The sequence below is a fragment of the Homalodisca vitripennis genome, chromosome 8 (assembly GCF_021130785.1).
Source record: "Homalodisca vitripennis isolate AUS2020 chromosome 8, UT_GWSS_2.1, whole genome shotgun sequence".
Taxonomy (NCBI): domain Eukaryota; kingdom Metazoa; phylum Arthropoda; class Insecta; order Hemiptera; family Cicadellidae; genus Homalodisca; species Homalodisca vitripennis.
In genome coordinates this window covers 50,704,103-50,719,854 of record NC_060214.1, presented here as the reverse complement: position 1 = coordinate 50,719,854, position 15,752 = coordinate 50,704,103, and the positions used below count along the sequence as shown (strand labels likewise).

Here is a 15,752-nt window from a genome sequence, read left to right as displayed (position 1 = left end):
GGACGTTGACTTCAGATTCCAAGAGTCAAGTCTGCGTCAGGGTCATATTTCAGATGCTGCACTAAGCAGAAGGTGAAATAGATCTGAATTAACATTCATATTGAATCAACCACCATAGCTACGTTATGTGTAGAAAACTATCTAGTTTATACTTGATTTTGTGATGCCTAATGAATGGTTATTGTTGTATTTTGCAGATTTACTCCTTGTACACGTTAAAATCTTATAACAATGGCTGAATCTGAGCAGCAGGATGAGGAGAGGGAAGTGCTGCTCTCAATTTACGATGGAGACACTGCCTTCAAGCAGATCTCTCCAACTGTGTACCAGTACAAGGTGAATTTAGCATCCACAATGTCCTATTCAATATTCCAGAATGATGTTTAATCAAACATGATTTTTATAAAATGTACTTAGTTCTAATTTAAAGTCAGCCCATTTGTGTGTTTGTGCCATTGTATTTGTGTTGCTTAGTGTGCTTGCTAATCTATCTGTTGTACTATTACCTGTAAGTTATATCGTGTAGGTACCTCCCCTTTCCCCCCCACGACTACAATCCAATATCGAAGGAAAGATTCATAGAATGCATAGTAGACTTTTTTCTGTTACTAGATCACTAATACTTTTAACCCATGTATAACATAGTGACATGCTTAATTTGTCACATAATGTGTATATCATCAGTCCGGGCAAGACAGTTGTCAATAGTTAGGCTTTGGCTATCTTCTCTACATTGTGCAGTAGGTTTATAATTACTTAATGCCTCCCTGGAGTCAGTTAGTTTTATTTTAACTTTGTACAATACAGTTTCCTTGACAGTACAGAATTGCCATATTTAGTGCAGTGTAGACAGCTATTTCAATCTATTTCTTTTTTACGTAGTAAGAGCACAGTACCATCAACGCATGACTGCAGTTTGGCATGTATCTAGATTCTAGAGAAGTCATTTGTGTGTATACCGAACAAAACTGGCATAGGTATGGAACCCTGTGGCACACCATAATTTGTGTGATCTGTAGGAATTTTTAATTACTATTTGTTTAGCTAATTTTAACTACCTGGCTTTGTCCTGTCCTAAAACTTTTTAACCATTAATTTGTTTGTCCAACTACCCCAAGTGCCGTAAGTTTAGGTAAAAGATGGTCGTGGCTAAGGCAAGCAAAGGCCTTAATGTAGTCTAGCAGAAAGGCAGTGGCTTTGTTGCCATCTTCCAGTTGGTCTGGAATTCAACCCAGTCACTAAAGCCACGTTTACACCGGAATTGGCAACAAAAAATTGCCAACTCCGATTGTGACGCTAGTTGCCGATAGAAGTTTGCAATTTGTATCTGCAACCATGAACACAGTTTGCTTAATTTTTACTGCAACCTGCAACCAAAAAATTAGACAGTATATAGAATGTCGAGTGCGGAAGAGGTTGTACTTGCTGCGGCAGCGTGTGTTCTATGTAAATTGAGGACGGAGAAGATTCTAGGTTCGACCTTCATTGCAGGCAAGAGCAAAGTATAGTGGCAGCAATCTATTGAATGACTTAAATAGAGATGATACAGATCCTTTGACGGGAGAATTGAGATGCGATGGCAGTATAAAAAACTTTTTAAGAATGTCGAGCAACGATTTTGAATGTTTTACCCTCTCCCGCTCGCAAGGCATGAATCGGCACGGCCACCACATAGCCACTGCAGCTTAAACGGCACAGATCGGCACGCACTGCTTTACCCACTAGAGCCGATAAGTGCTGCTCTCGAGTAGCAATATTTTATACTACTACGAGTTGTTTGCTATCAGGAGACCATTTACTTTACTTTTACAATAGATTTATTCCATTATTTTGCTATTTATATTATTTAGTTGTGCGGAAACAATGGCGGGTTGTAGTCGTACACTTCGTGGCAGTGAAATCGATCGTTATTAGTAGTGATTGCGACGATTCAAGTGAGTGTAGTGATGTACCAGAGTCTTGTGAAGTGGTTGGTGGGATTGAGGATGTAGTTCGGAGTGATCACAGTGGCAATGGCTGTGACGGCGAGCCTGACAATGACCTTCACTAAGTAACTGCGCAACAACCCCGCGCCACCGGCGCCCAGCTGTCCGTGTGCCCCCTCCCTGGTCTCGTACAATCAACTTCATTGAACCAATATATAGTAAAATAATTAATATATATAATTATAGTTAATTATAATGACAGAACGTGTGTAAGTTGAGGCGCCGCGTATTTTGACCGAGCGTAACCGGCAGAGCGAATTAATTGAGGTTAGAAGCACCGTGAGCGCCTGGAAACAATACGAGCGGGAGAGGGTTAATTGTTGGTATTGGACACATCCAACAAGCAAAAAGAATACTAACTACAGGAAAACAATTCCAGTGCGTGAAAGGTTAGCTATAACTTTGCAATTTTTGGCAACTGGCGATTTCTTATACAAGCATCAGTTATTTGTTTAAAGTTTCAAAAAGTGCGATATCTCTCTTTGTGCCAGATTTATGTGAGGCTTTGATATATTTCCTGAAGGATAACATACAAGTGAGTAAATGTTAAATACCTATCGACCACGTGGAGCCGATAGGTGGGAGGGGTAGCGGGTTTAATTGGAGACTCAAGTCGTCGCTTAATTTGGCACTGCAACTCGTATTGCCGACCGAGGTTGGCAACCGCCTTTGATCTTTACCGACTTCAGTCGGAAAACCAAATTTTGGTGGCCAACTCATAAAATCGGTCTGCAACTACAGTAGGCAATGCGAGTTGCAGTTGTTTTAAGGCTTTCGACTAAAAATTGCCGATAAAAGTCTGCAATAATCCGGTGTAAACGCGGCTTAAGATCTATTATCAATCTTCGAGTCATAAATATATTCTGCTGATGTTTATAGTAGGTTAGTTGACAAATGTGGAGTAGTTAGGTTAGAAACATTTTTCGGTGATATTAATAGTAGGTTAGTTGACAAATATTGAGTAGTTTAGTAAAAAACAGTTTTTCCATAACCTTTGAGAATGCGGGTATCAGAGAAGTTGGCCTCTAGTTACCTGGATGATTAGCATCTCTTTCTTAGTTTATTATATACTTTTGGCATTTTGATTGATAGATTGAGAATTTCTTTAAATGAAAGATTTGTTAAAATGTTAGTGAGCCAATCAGTTCTTTACAAATTTCTTTTAACGTTTTTTGGAGATATAGTGAAAACCAGAAGATGTAATAAGTTAATCAATATCTGTTGGTATTATGGATTGTAGTAATACATTTAAGTGAAATTTTAAATGAAAAAGAAGTCAAACTTGCTTACTTTGCCTATGCCCAATCGTTGTTCTCGTTTGGAATAATAGCCTGGGGTGGAGCGTATAAAACTCTTTTACAGCCACTGCAAGTGGTTCAGAAGGCAATCTTAAAAGCCGGTTTCAAAAAATCTAGGAGATACCCAACTGACACTTTATATCAAGAAACTGCCATTCTATCAATTCGAAAAATCTTCATTAAAACACTTCTTGTTCACATTTATAAACATTTTTATACAATTTTCTCTACAACTTCACATTCTCATAACACACGATATTCACGGAATATTGGTGTCGCATCAATGCAAATCAGTAAATCCTTCTCATCTACAAATTCTCTTTATATATCCCATCTCGTGTATAGAAATATCTGTAAATACTTTCCAGATAACCAAATATTCACCTCACCTTCAATACTTACATGTAAGAAACGTTCGAATGAATGGCTGTATCTTATCAGCGCGGAGGAGGCCGAGGCAATTATCACGGCTGACTACAGAAGGACCTGACTTTTGACCCTGCCTCCCCCCTCTTGATGCCCCTTCAACAGCACTGATGCCTTTAGATGGACTTTTCCTATTTTATACTTTTATTTTATTTATTTTTTTTTATTTCATAACAGTTCGTAAAGAAATCTGCTAGTAATGTGTTAGGTTGTTCTGCAGGTAGACTTTTTGATCTTTAAAATACACCACTCCTTAATTTTGTTTTTCTTCTCTTTAAATATTTCCTTTAAACTATTTGTAGTACTTACGCTGATAAATTTCAATGCCGTATTATGTAGATACGCGCGTGCGCGCGCGTTTGTGTGTATGCGTGTATTGATGTTATAATATGATAATTAATCACCAGATTAATTCGTCCAAAATCTCCAGGGAAGCAACTCGAGCCTACGCACAGGCTTTTCCGCCCATGTAGGCTCATTTCCTAGGCCACTTTAAATCTGATGTGTATAATATTTTTATGTATAATGTTGTTATGTAAACATTTAACTAGTATAGTAACAAGACAATATAAATTTAATAGTAAATTTGCACGCATGTAAATATTGTTTGGAAATAAATTATGATTCAATTCAATTCAATTCAATACATTTGGTATATCAGGGCTTATTATAATTCTTTGGTTAAAGTATTGAGGTGCTCTAGAATTTGGACTGGGTTGCTTATGCGTCCCCCCCCTCCTCCAACATACGATGTTATGTGTAGGGGTTTATTCTCTTTTTGGTCCCTTTCTGAGTTAATAATTCATCATGTTGCTTTCTATTTTTTATCACCTGTAGTTGCTACATTGATGTCTTCATGTTTCAAACGTTCAGCCAAAGGTCATATTTCTTTTTGAGCATCAAAGCTGCATTTCAGAGCAGAAATGAAGTTTTGTCAATAGTAAAAACTGCTCACTATATACTTATATTTTAATTGATGATTCAATAGTCCGTCATTTGTAGTTAACGTTAAAAACAAGTATTTTTCACACAGAGCGTTCAACTTTTGATTGTATTAGTAAAAAAATAAAGTAAAGTAATTTCTTATTTTACCAGGCTATGTTAGGGCTAAGAATCCCTCTCTAACACTTAACCTGGGGAGTTTCAGCTTAAAGTCAACTTCCGAACCACCACCATTGGCCAGGCAGACGACCTGCTTGCTAGGACAGGATCGTTCAGCGTTCATCCATCCAAGCAGCAGCCACACTCAACGTTGCTTCACTTGGTTATTTCGCGATACCTGCCTTAACACACATTATTTGAATTGTTCATATGGACTAGGTGTGTTGAGGTCCGAGGGATGTTTTCTGTTAGTTCTAAGTTCTGATGCTAGGGCTATGCCATGTGACGGATGTTACCGTTCAAATATTACTACCTTAGCTATCTAACCTCTCACTACACAGATTGCAGTCTAGGCACTCACTTTTCCCGGCCCTCAATTTATAGCATTGGATGCGTTATCTATGGTTTAATTTATGGAAACAAAGATTTAAGCTAAAGTTTAAAGAGTTAGGTGGCAATGGTTGCTGGACAATATTTTTACCCTACTCTTTTGGTACAAAGAGTGTTTTCAAGTTCAATAGTGTGATGTAAACATAGATGAAAAATAAAGATAGCGAAAGTATAAATAGTATTATTGTAAGGACTGTTTGAATTAATTTATGTTTGTTTCACATTTAATATTTCTTTTAACCCATCCCATGTTATAGATGGATATTTTAATTGTAGAATTTGACCTAAACGCCAAAAACAATTATATCCGATACTATACACTTGGTCTCTTGGAGAGTTTTTTAATACACAACAAGTTTTTGAAATGGCAGGTACATGCTTCGTGTTTCTCATGGTTGGTTAGGAATTATTTTTAGAGGACTTACATCCCGTGGTTGGGAGAGGATACGCTTTGCCCTTTTTCTAGCTCAGTTTATCATCTGCTAGTTTGCCCTGAGTGTCCTACAGAACCATAACCACACATATCCGGTGGCGTGTATTACTGCTTCATGGTTTGTCACAGGTCCATCTATGACGTGTCTTGTAATTGTTCTTCATTGTGTGTTAGTGTTGTGTTTACATAAAATATTTTATTCCATTTTATATTACTTTATGAGTAGAATAGTGATAATGATAGGTGTCCCAGATACTAGTTAGATTAGAATTACATGATAAGATGATAGACAAAATAAGAAAATATATAAAAAATTAGTAGTTTTTATCATTTTTCAGTTTGAATAAATTGTACCATGATTTTGAATTAGATAAATTAAATAGTTTTGTAAATAGTTATTTTTTAACTTTTATCAATAAATACGTTAATTTTTAACTGTAATTCACTTTTTTATATATTTTTTTAGGTGTTTACCTCTCATAGCATAGTTATAGTAAAAATACCTTAAATGAAAACATTTTTTTAGTTGTCTCGTTAAAGGAAATTATGGAATTCATTATTGGTGTGTGAAGGGTTAAATAACAACAATGATTTTTCCAATATATTTCAAATTAATATTCATCTTAAAATTAAGTAGTGACCTTGTATCACTCAATATCTCCTACCTTTAGTAAACATTTTTGCAAGCATAGTTATCCACTATTGCAGACAACAAAAAAACTGAATCCAATTTTTATTTTAGTATGGCAGTGATGGTGACCCGAAGTCTTTCCTGTTGGAATTATCATGGGGCAAGACCTATCCAACGGAAAAACCTACTGTTAATATGAACACCTTCTACAATAAACATATGTAAGTAGTAAATTTTTATATTGACATTGCAGTTTATGATTTATTATTTCATTTTGATTTTTTTTAATGTCAAATAGTGATAGGTGTAATCAACAAGGGTTTGGAAAGCCTAAACCCTTCCCATCCATTACAGTATTAAAAATATTCATGTATACAAATTGATAAGAAACACAGCATCAAGTTAGTTACTGGATAAAAAGATTGAACCAGAGCATATAACAGTCCAGCTTTTTACAGATAGTAAAATTTAATAAATATTTATGCTTTTGTTTATTTCCTTTCCGGATGGCTAGAAAAATTTTAGTCTCATCGCTGTGAGTCATATGAGTCAGTGAGTCATACAGCTATACAATGATATAAGGTGTCAAAGCTGTCAGGTACTAAGTGCAGTATTGTATCATTATACTCTCATTAAATTATTCAAGAAGATAAAATTACATTATCTGGCCAGGGTGAGATTTTTGTGCAAGAGATTTTTGTTGGTGCTTATGACATGAATGGTAAGAAATTCTGTCTATACCTCAAGAAAAAATGTTGTGTTTATTTAAAATCCAGAGAAAGAAAATATGATAAAGATAGCTAATCTTATTGATACAGTATTTTATCTGACTTATTTTACATCTATAGAAATAAGTTTATATGGGCAAGCAGCCTGTGTGTAATTAGTTCCATAGCCTACATAATCACTTATAACTAATTTCTCTCCATTAATAAGTTTTTATTAATTGTTTAGGATGACCTCCTGGATTAACAAAAGAAAATGAATTGAAAGAGTTCTTTGTCTTATTCAGATGCCAGCTTAGATTTCTGCCATGAATATCAGCACACAACATAATTTTTCCAACTGCTTTTTCTTCTCCATTATTAGTCATATACATGTCATTTAAACTATCTTCGCATGAATCACTCATATTAAAAAAAAATATCAAAGCAGTTTTTTGAAAGGAAATTTTATCATGACATTTTTTCGGTTTTCTGTTTAATTTTTTTCTTCATAGTTTTGTTTTTAATCTAATTTATAATTATTGTGTGTTTTATAAATTATATTTTTTAAGGAGTGAGAAGTTTACAACAAAATATGTTCTTAATGCATTTTTTCTTAACTTAGTTTTGATTTTCGCTAGAGCTTGAAGTGCTGCAATCAGAATTCTTTAATTGTTCTTCAAGAGTTTATTAATCTCAACCAAATCTAACTCAGATTGTTTCACTCTCCTCCATTTCTACATCCTTATTTACTATGTACAACTCCATTAAGTTTTTGTTGTTTTTATATCTGTATACTATTCATATGAAACCTTTATACTGCTGAGCACAATTATGAAACATATATGGAACTGATTTTTATCACTTTTCAGTGCTTCAGGACTTTAAGCTTCATTTTTTAAACACTGTCCACAAGGATGTTGTTTATTTTTTATATTTATTAATTAATGTCATTATTTATTAACTTATAAAGTTCTAGTTTAATTTTATTTAGGTTTAAATAAGGTATGGTATGGCTATCAGAGTAAAGAATATGCAATGTCATACAATGATAGTAAGTGTTACTTTAGATAAGAGTTGTGTATTAGAATGAGTTGGTATTGTAGGAGTCAACACTTTTCGAATCAGCTCTTTTCTCTCGTTTATCTCTCCCTTTTTCCTTTTGTCCTAACGATATACTAGGGGTGGTCGTAAAAAGGTTCTCATGTTATTGAGAGCATTGTTTTATTTTTCATTGTTTATGTCATTTTAAAGGTAAAACCTATGCTATTATTTTGCCAAAAAATTTTCAACTAATCCGCTGGTGGTCCAACTTTTGTAACCGTATGTTGTAATATTTAGACACTCTAGACAATTATTACAATAACATGGAACGAAGGAAAAGGTGCATTTTTCTGGGAGACGCCAACATAGACTTGCTTACATGTAATGACGACATTACAAACAGATACTTAAACTGTCTTAACGGTTATACGGACTTGTACAGTGTGTGGACAAACCCACACGTGTGACAGAACATAGCATGACTTGCATCGACCACATCTTTGTGAGTTACGACGACATGAGTAGGGTCCGTGCAGCCGTGTTACAGACTACAGTCACAGACCACTACAGTACAGGACTCAACATAACACTCAACACGGCTGTCAGTAGGTCTACTGATACTCCACTAGCACCTATCACATACATTGACCAAACATTGCTTACTAACATTCTCTCCAACTCAAACTGGGAATCCGTCCTGGACAGTTTTGATGTCAATGAGTGCTCTACTAATTTTTATGCTATTATAAATAATTCAATTTCACAAGCAAAAAAAGAAATAAAAAACGTGACCACCCGAAAGAAAAAGCTTAAGCCCTGGATTACTACTGATTTAATAAACCTGATACGTAAACGGGATAAAATGAGTAAAATTTTGAAAAGGCAACCATTTAACCGTGAATTGAAAAAAGAATACATTGATCTTAGACAACACTTAACCAACTCTGTAAAATTTGCAAAGCAAAAATATTATAGAACAAAATTAAATGAGACAAAAAGGGAACCAAAAATATTTTGGGGTATTATAAATGAGTTAGCTGGAAGAGTCAACACCAAGGACTCGTTTCCCATTACAAAGCATCTTCCAGGAGCCATCATGAATCCAATGCTCTTAAAAAAAGTTTCCAATGATTTGAATAAATTTTTTCCGCTGTTGGAAGTAACCTGGCAGCAGAGATAGACACAGGAGGGAAGCTAGTAGTGAGGGACTCTGACTACACACTGGGCACGCACTTCACACTGTGTACTGTTTCGGGACAAGATGTACTACGACAGGTGACTGCACTTAGGAAAGGGTCTGGCCCGGGACTGGATGGGGTATCGGCTAACCTTCTTACAAAATAATATTCACTTTATCTTAAAACCTTTGACACATTTAATTAATACCAGTATTTCAACAGGAATTTTCCCTGATAAATTTAAATTGGCAAAAATAATTCCCATACACAAATCTAACAAATTTACAGATAAAAGCAACTTCCGTCCAATCTCTTTTCTAAGCGTGTTCTGTAAAGTACTAGAACGAATAGTTAAATGTCAGCTAGTATCTTACCTGGAAAACAATAACATTTTAAGTGAAAATCAGTATAGATTTAGGCGTGAAAAATGTATAAATGACGCTTTATTTGACATAAATAAAGATTTAAATACCAATCTATCTAAACACAATAGATGCGTGCTCATATTCTTAGACCTGAAAAAGGCGTTCGACTCAATTGATCGCAACATTTTATTGGACAAATTAGTAGCTATAGGCGTCCGCGGCACTGCTTTGGTTTGGTGTAGTAGTTATTTCAAAGAAAGGCGTCAAGTGGTTTAAATCTGTGGACATAATAGTGACGAACAAACTGTCGATTACGGGGTAATCCAGGGCAGTACGTTAGGACCAGTTTTATTTTTGATTTATACAGTAGGACCTTGATATATCGAACCTCAAGAGGATTTACAAAACTTCGATATATCAAGAATTTCGATATAATGAGGTTCGATATATCAAGGCTCTTTGGGGCAGACTTCGATATATATAGAGGTTTACAACTGTTGTTGTATTATTCATTATATGAAGGTTAACTCTGACAGACTTCGATATAGAGAGGTCCACACCCACTACAATAATACAGTACAATTAAGAATCGTACATTACTTTATCGGGAAATGTGAATAAGAAATTATAACAAGTACACCATACATCAATTTAAATTTATTTATTTTTTAACTAAACGTATAGAGTAATATTATTACATAAATATGAATATGAAATACTGTAACGTCTTAAAAAGTTATGTTGTACAGTATAAATACACAAGTCTGAAATACGGTTCTACTGTACTGTATTTTAAATGTTTAAAATGCTACTGTAATGTAGGCTTACGTACATGTTATAAAGAGTTTGCAAAACTTATTTACTGTTGTTAAAAAAAATCTGAAATTGTAGTTTGTCTACCTGTGAAAGTCACTTTGTCCAACGCGTCGTCTAAAATGGATAAAGACTGGATTATTTTGTCATCCATAGACGTCTTCTTTTGGAGGAAACTTCACAACGTGTTGATGGCACACCGGGCATCGCGAAGGGTGGGGTCAGGCGTTTCGACTTCGTTGTCGTCATCATCCTCGCCGTCCTCGACTACACTGTCTTCTACACTCGTGTCCTTGGAAACGGATGCAATAATGTCTGCATCGCTTAATTGGCCGCAAGTAGCAAGCTCGTCATTGACGGCCACAAATTCTTCGAAAGACAGCCCTTCCAAAGTAAGGGCCTGAGTCACTTGTCTCCACAGTACAGGACTAGCAAGTTCACCGTTATCCGTTTCAACAATTAAACAGTCTTCTACAACACTTTCCTCTTCTTCGTCAACTTGCTGTTTAAAGCCACTTTTCTTGAAGCAGTTCTTTATAGTATTTTCGGTAACATTGTTCCACGCCTTAGAAGCCATCCACATTGCATCAAGTATGCTTATTTTTGTAGGGTTCTTGTCCTCGAGGTCACGAAGGAAGAGGCGTACAACTTCCTTCCGGTAATGAACTTTAAAGTTCTTAATTATTCCTTGATCCAATGGCTGTAGCTTGGATGTGGTGTTTGGAGGTAAGAACTCGATTTTTACGTTTTTCATTTTTGGGATGTCACCGTGAGCAGTAGCGTTGTCAATAAACAAGAGTATTTTTTTCTTCTTTTTCTTCATTTGTCTGTCCAAATCCGTTAGCCATTTCTCAAAAACCCCTGAGTTCATCCATGACTTTTTGTTTGATGTGTAGTCCATTGGAAAGCTTTGAACCCTACAAAACACAATGTCTGTCAACTCTAAAATAAAATTGAATGTGAACAAGTCACCACCAATAAATGCAAAAATAAGACTAGCAGATGAAAAATATGAAGATTTCTTTTTAAAACACATAGAGTTCTATAAAAACCTTTTGAGAATAGATAATACCTATGTCAGGACCAACCCGCCACTAGGCGACAATACTTCTGCAACTGCACCCTTGACTCAAGAGCTCTCTACACAACAGATTCACTCTTTTCCCAAGACCCAAAGTCAGAAACTACTGCAAGCTGATGTGCAACAACCTAATCATTTTTTATTACACAGCAACAAGACAAACAGCAAAATAAAAATACAATAATAAGCAAAGGAAAAAGACACTCTTCAAAAATTAGTATCCTCCACCAAAACATAAGGAACCTAGAGAACAAAAGAGAGCAACTCAACCACTTATTACATGACACCTCTCCAAACATATTAGTACTAACAGAACATGGTCTAAAGCAGAATGAATTGTTGAATACAATAATTCCTGGATACAAGCTAGTCACAAATTTCTGCAGAACACAACATAAATATGGAGGAGTAGTTATTTTCACAAAAGATGACACAGTGATTGAGGCAGAATCTATGAGTGTGGGAGATCTTAGTGAGGAACTTACATGTGAAATAGCAGTAGCAGCCCTAAACATCAGTAAAACCAACATTACTATAATTGGAGTGTACAGACCCCCACAAGCAAATTTAGAAGATGCACTCAGAATTTTGTCACAAGTTTTAGAGCAAACTGAACCACATAAAAGTAGCGTTGTTCTGGTAGGTGACATAAACATTGATTGTTTAAAGGTACACAAATCCAAAAACAGATTTGAAGAGACTCTAGCAGCTTATAACTTTAACAGACTAAACCTTCCGCCAACTAGAATTATTTATCACTCAGCTTCCTCAATTGATTGTGTTTGTACAAACTTCCCCATAGAGAGCCTCAAAGTGCACATACTTGATACAGGTCTATCAGATCACAAAGGACAACTTTGTGTGCTAGATATTACCACCGAGCAACCAAGACAGACATCCCAAATCAGAAGACAAATAAATGTTAATACACTTAACCACCTTAAACTTGGCCTTGCACAACAAATGTGGACCGAAGTCTACTCAACGATATCAGCCGATGAAGCCTATAACAATCTTCTAAATACTATGACTATGGAAATAAATGCTGCATGTCCACTAAAGAAACTTAGGCAGAGAAAAAGCAAAACCTATGTTAACTACAATGACATAGAAATTACCCAACTAAAGCAGGACTATCTTCAGTTGCTTCGTATGTATGAATTGACAGGGCTAGAGAGAAACAGATCTGCCATGGCTAGTAAAAAGAAGCAATATGACCTAAGACTGAGGAAATTAAGGCAAGAGAGTGCAGCAAACCATATACAGCAGTCCAGCAATAAATCCAAAGCAGCTTGGGAGATAGTGAACTCTGAGAGGGCTACAAAAAGAGGGGAGAAGAACAATCCACTCATCAAATTAATTACTGAAGGGAAAACCATAGAAAAACCTGAAGACATTGTAGAAGAACTCAACACCTATTTCTCAAACATCGCAGAGGACACATTAAGAGCAGCTAGCAACCTAAATCAACCATCTACTAGAGTCACAACACCTAGGCCTAGGCTAACACAGACAAAGCTTATTCTAACAGACACAACTGTGAGGGAAGTTGAAGAAATCATCTCCTCCCTGAAGAATAAAACCTCCAGTGGTCTAGATGAAATCTCTGCTAAGCTAGTAAAACACTGTGCTGAAACAATCATTGCTCCTCTTGTTGATGTTATCAACAAATCCTTCAAAAGCGGCATTTTCCCCTCGGCTCTCAAAGTATCAAAAGTGTACCCAAAACTGAAGAAAGGAATCTCAACCAACCTCAGTAACTATCGCCCCATTTCAATAATTCCCACCTTTTCCAAAATCTTTGAGAAAATCGTCCTGAAGAGACTCATAGACCATTTGACACAACTCGACCTCCTCACTAACTGCCAACATGGTTTTTTAAAGGGTAGATCTACAGCCACAGCCTTAACAGACCTAGTAGAATTTATTATTGATCACATTGACAAAGGCAAATACACCACTGCTGTTCTCCTTGACTACTCAAAAGCGTTCGACTGCCTTAGCCATGATATCATTCTTGATAAGTTAGAGGCACTAGGGGTCCAGGAAACTGCTAAACACTGGTTTGAAAGCTATCTCAGAGGACGGAGTCAACTGGTAGAGCTCAGTTACATGGAAAATGGTGTTACTCGAACAGTAAAATCAAAGTTACGTTCGATTGAAAGAGGAGTACCACAAGGATCGGTGCTTGGGCCTGCACTTTTTATACTTTTGACAAATGACTTCCCTGATTACATCAAGGACTACAGTTCGGTGGTGATGTACGCAGATGACACAACCCTTTTACTGAAAGGAGACACACCAGAGGACATCAGCATCAGTGCATACATTGCCCTAAACATGACATACGACTACTGCCTTACAAATAACTTGGTAGCAAACCCTTCTAAAACAAAACAGATCAATTTCAGCAGAAGAGGTGAACAAATCCCGGCCCTTCCTGATATTGACCTTGCAGACCAAACTGACCTTTTGGGTCTCACTCTAGACTCAAATTTGACATGGGGCCCACATGTTGACATCCTGTGCAAGAAACTCAACTCTGCTCTCTATGTAATAAGAAGAATTAAATGCATCAGCAACATAGAAGCAGCAAAGATGGCATACTTTGCTTTATTTGAGACATACTTGAGGTATGGTATAGTAGTATGGGGTGGCACATCAACTACCAACTTAAATCGTATACTCACCATCCAGAAGTCAGCTATAAGATCCATAGCAAACCTAAAAGCACGAGACAGTTGCCGAGAAGAATTTAAAAACCTCAAAATTAAAACAGTAATCTCAATTTACATACAGGCAGTCATACTCCATGTTGATAAATTAGGACTCCCAAAAGAAACAAGATTACATTTTCATGACACTAGACATTCATCAAGAATCCCCGTTGCGAGACATAGGACAGCTCTTTATGAAAGAAAACCATCATTCATCGGGGCTAAACTCTACAACCATCTCCCTGCTGACTTCAAGCTACTGACAGGCGAAGCGCTGAAACACAGATTGAGCTCCTGGTTGACAGATAATCCAGTCTACTCAATCGAAGAGTTTCTTGACAAGACCAAAGACAGTGGACTTAACTTAAGAACATGATAACATTGTATATTCATCCAATATTGAATTGTCTAACCTCAACATACTTGACACCATTCTCTGTACTTGATGTTCAGAAATAAAGCATTATTCTATTCTATTCTATTCTATTCTAACCCCTTTGAAACACCTTGGATTTTTAGATTTTCCTATCATCAATGGTTTAAGCTTCACGGTGCCAATTTGATTTGTTCCAAGCAGCAATGTAACTCTTTGTTTAGTATTCTTGCCTCTGTGGCAAGTGTCACCTTTAAAAGTTAAAGTTTTGTCAGGAAGACACTGGTAAAAAAGACCTGTTTCGTCGGCATTAAAAATATCGTCAGGTTTGTATCCCTTGACAAGATCAGGCAGTTTTTGCGACCATTCTGTGCAAACATTGTCATCGACACTCGACACTATTTAATTGTGCAGCAAACTGTGCTGCTTTTTCTTTGAAAACTGGGCCACTTACAGGAAGGTTTTTATCACGGCACTGTTTTAACCACTGATAAACACTTTCATCTACGTCCTTGAATTCGGGTCCTTTTATTCTCTTGCACGAAGTTCCTTGGCGTTCATATTTTTTTCTATTTTTCAATATGGTCGAGAGAGTATTCGCTGGTATACGAAACTCCTTTGCAATGTCACTTTTTTTCTTATTCCCGGCGTCCACAGTCTCTATAAGTTTAACTTTATCTTGATAAGATAAAGTTTTCCGTTTTGCCATCGCACTTTTAAACAAAACAGTGTCACAGTTGAAAATCTGCCACGCACAATAATTCACTAAGATAACCTCAACTCGCACTAATCGCGGTAACGTCCAAATTAAACTGAGGGTGGAGTGGTGATCAATAATATTTCTAGGATTAATTTATTTGGGAAGCTTTATTTGTTTGCCGACGACAGTTTAATTTTCATTTCAGGAAAAGCTGGAGAGATGTTAAATTAAATGCAATGAGTGACTTAAAGACTTCAAAAAATGGTTTTACCAAAATATTCTTTCATTGAATATTTCCAAAACAAAATTTATGCCTATTTCTCTGCATTCTAGTACAGAATATAATTTGACAGACCTAATAATTCATCAGTGCGGTAGTTACTCGAATTCGACATGTGGGTGCAAAGAAATGAAATAATGATATTTATTCCGTAAGTACATATAAATTAGAAATACATTTTCGTCTCGGAATTCCACTAACCATCATTATCCATTATCGATGGTTAGGCAACA

General features: G+C 36.2%; 1 protein-coding gene across 1 annotated transcript in view; it reads left to right on the top strand.

Moving 5' to 3' along the window:
- LOC124367613 (RWD domain-containing protein 4-like) overlaps positions 1 to 15,752 on the top strand; it is a 37,510-nt gene that overhangs the window by 4,877 nt on the left and 16,881 nt on the right. Inside the window, exons 2-3 of the mRNA XM_046824574.1 lie at positions 198 to 336; positions 6,376 to 6,485. Of these exons, the coding sequence (XP_046680530.1) occupies positions 232 to 336; positions 6,376 to 6,485 (215 nt within the window). The 5' untranslated portion in view covers positions 198 to 231. The remainder of the gene's footprint in view (positions 1 to 197; positions 337 to 6,375; positions 6,486 to 15,752) is intronic.